The sequence below is a fragment of the Nanorana parkeri genome, unplaced genomic scaffold, assembly GCF_000935625.1.
Source record: "Nanorana parkeri isolate BGI_ZX_2015 unplaced genomic scaffold, ASM93562v1 scaffold658, whole genome shotgun sequence".
NCBI lineage: Eukaryota > Metazoa > Chordata > Amphibia > Anura > Dicroglossidae > Nanorana > Nanorana parkeri.
Genome location: NW_017306926.1, coordinates 430,704 through 431,447, shown reverse-complemented (window position 1 = coordinate 431,447; position 744 = coordinate 430,704). Strand labels below are relative to the sequence as shown.

Genomic DNA, 744 nt, shown 5'->3' with positions numbered 1-744 from the left:
GACAGACCATGGGGGGGGAGGGGGGTGGCACGGAGCAGTAGGCTAATTACCTGTGATGTATGCGGCTGTACAGCTGCCGAAATCACTTGCCCGGCTGTCCCCCTGTACATTTAGCCCCTCTTGCCCGAAACAGGGCTAAATGTAGGGGGGGGAAAAAAACACTCGCCTGCTGTCCGCTCCCCCACGGCTGAGGCTGCCACGTCTGGCGGTAGAACGGACCCTGCTGCGCTCGGAGGAGGCTGAAGAGCCTCTCACCTAGCGCAGCAAAAGGCACGCGGCAACCCAATCAACCCACAGGTTGAGAAGCACTGCACTAGATGGAGCCGAGGAGCATAGAAAATGCCTATCAGCTCCTCGGCTCCATCTAGTGGTCATCCAGCGCAGTGACCTGATTCACCAACAGATACGGAGAAGCAGCAATAACTTGCCGGAATAATGTTTCCTGGTCGCCGCGCGTTCTGTGCAGAGGGGATTATTATACACATAGGAGAAGGCAAACACTAACCGGTATTGGTGACCTCTTCTGAAATAAGGTCGGCTTGGTGGTGTTGACACAAAGCTTCGAATACCAGACCTGCAACGTCTTCACACCCTTCTGCAGCAAAGAAAGAACAGGGAGGAGTTATTATTATTATTGTTGTTGCTGCTCTAGAGAAAAATAAATATCTCATTAAAGATAAAAAATGGCAAAACCAGCTTTTGGTGCAAGATTCATCTTCAATTCCAAATGTTACCAGACAGTAC

At 51.1% G+C, this 744-nt stretch overlaps 1 protein-coding gene across 1 annotated transcript in view; it reads right to left on the bottom strand.

Moving 5' to 3' along the window:
• GALC (galactosylceramidase) overlaps positions 1 to 744 on the bottom strand; it is a 22,845-nt gene that overhangs the window by 5,678 nt on the left and 16,423 nt on the right. Inside the window, exon 11 of the mRNA XM_018563353.1 lies at positions 506 to 595. Within this exon, the coding sequence (XP_018418855.1) occupies positions 506 to 595 (90 nt within the window). The remainder of the gene's footprint in view (positions 1 to 505; positions 596 to 744) is intronic.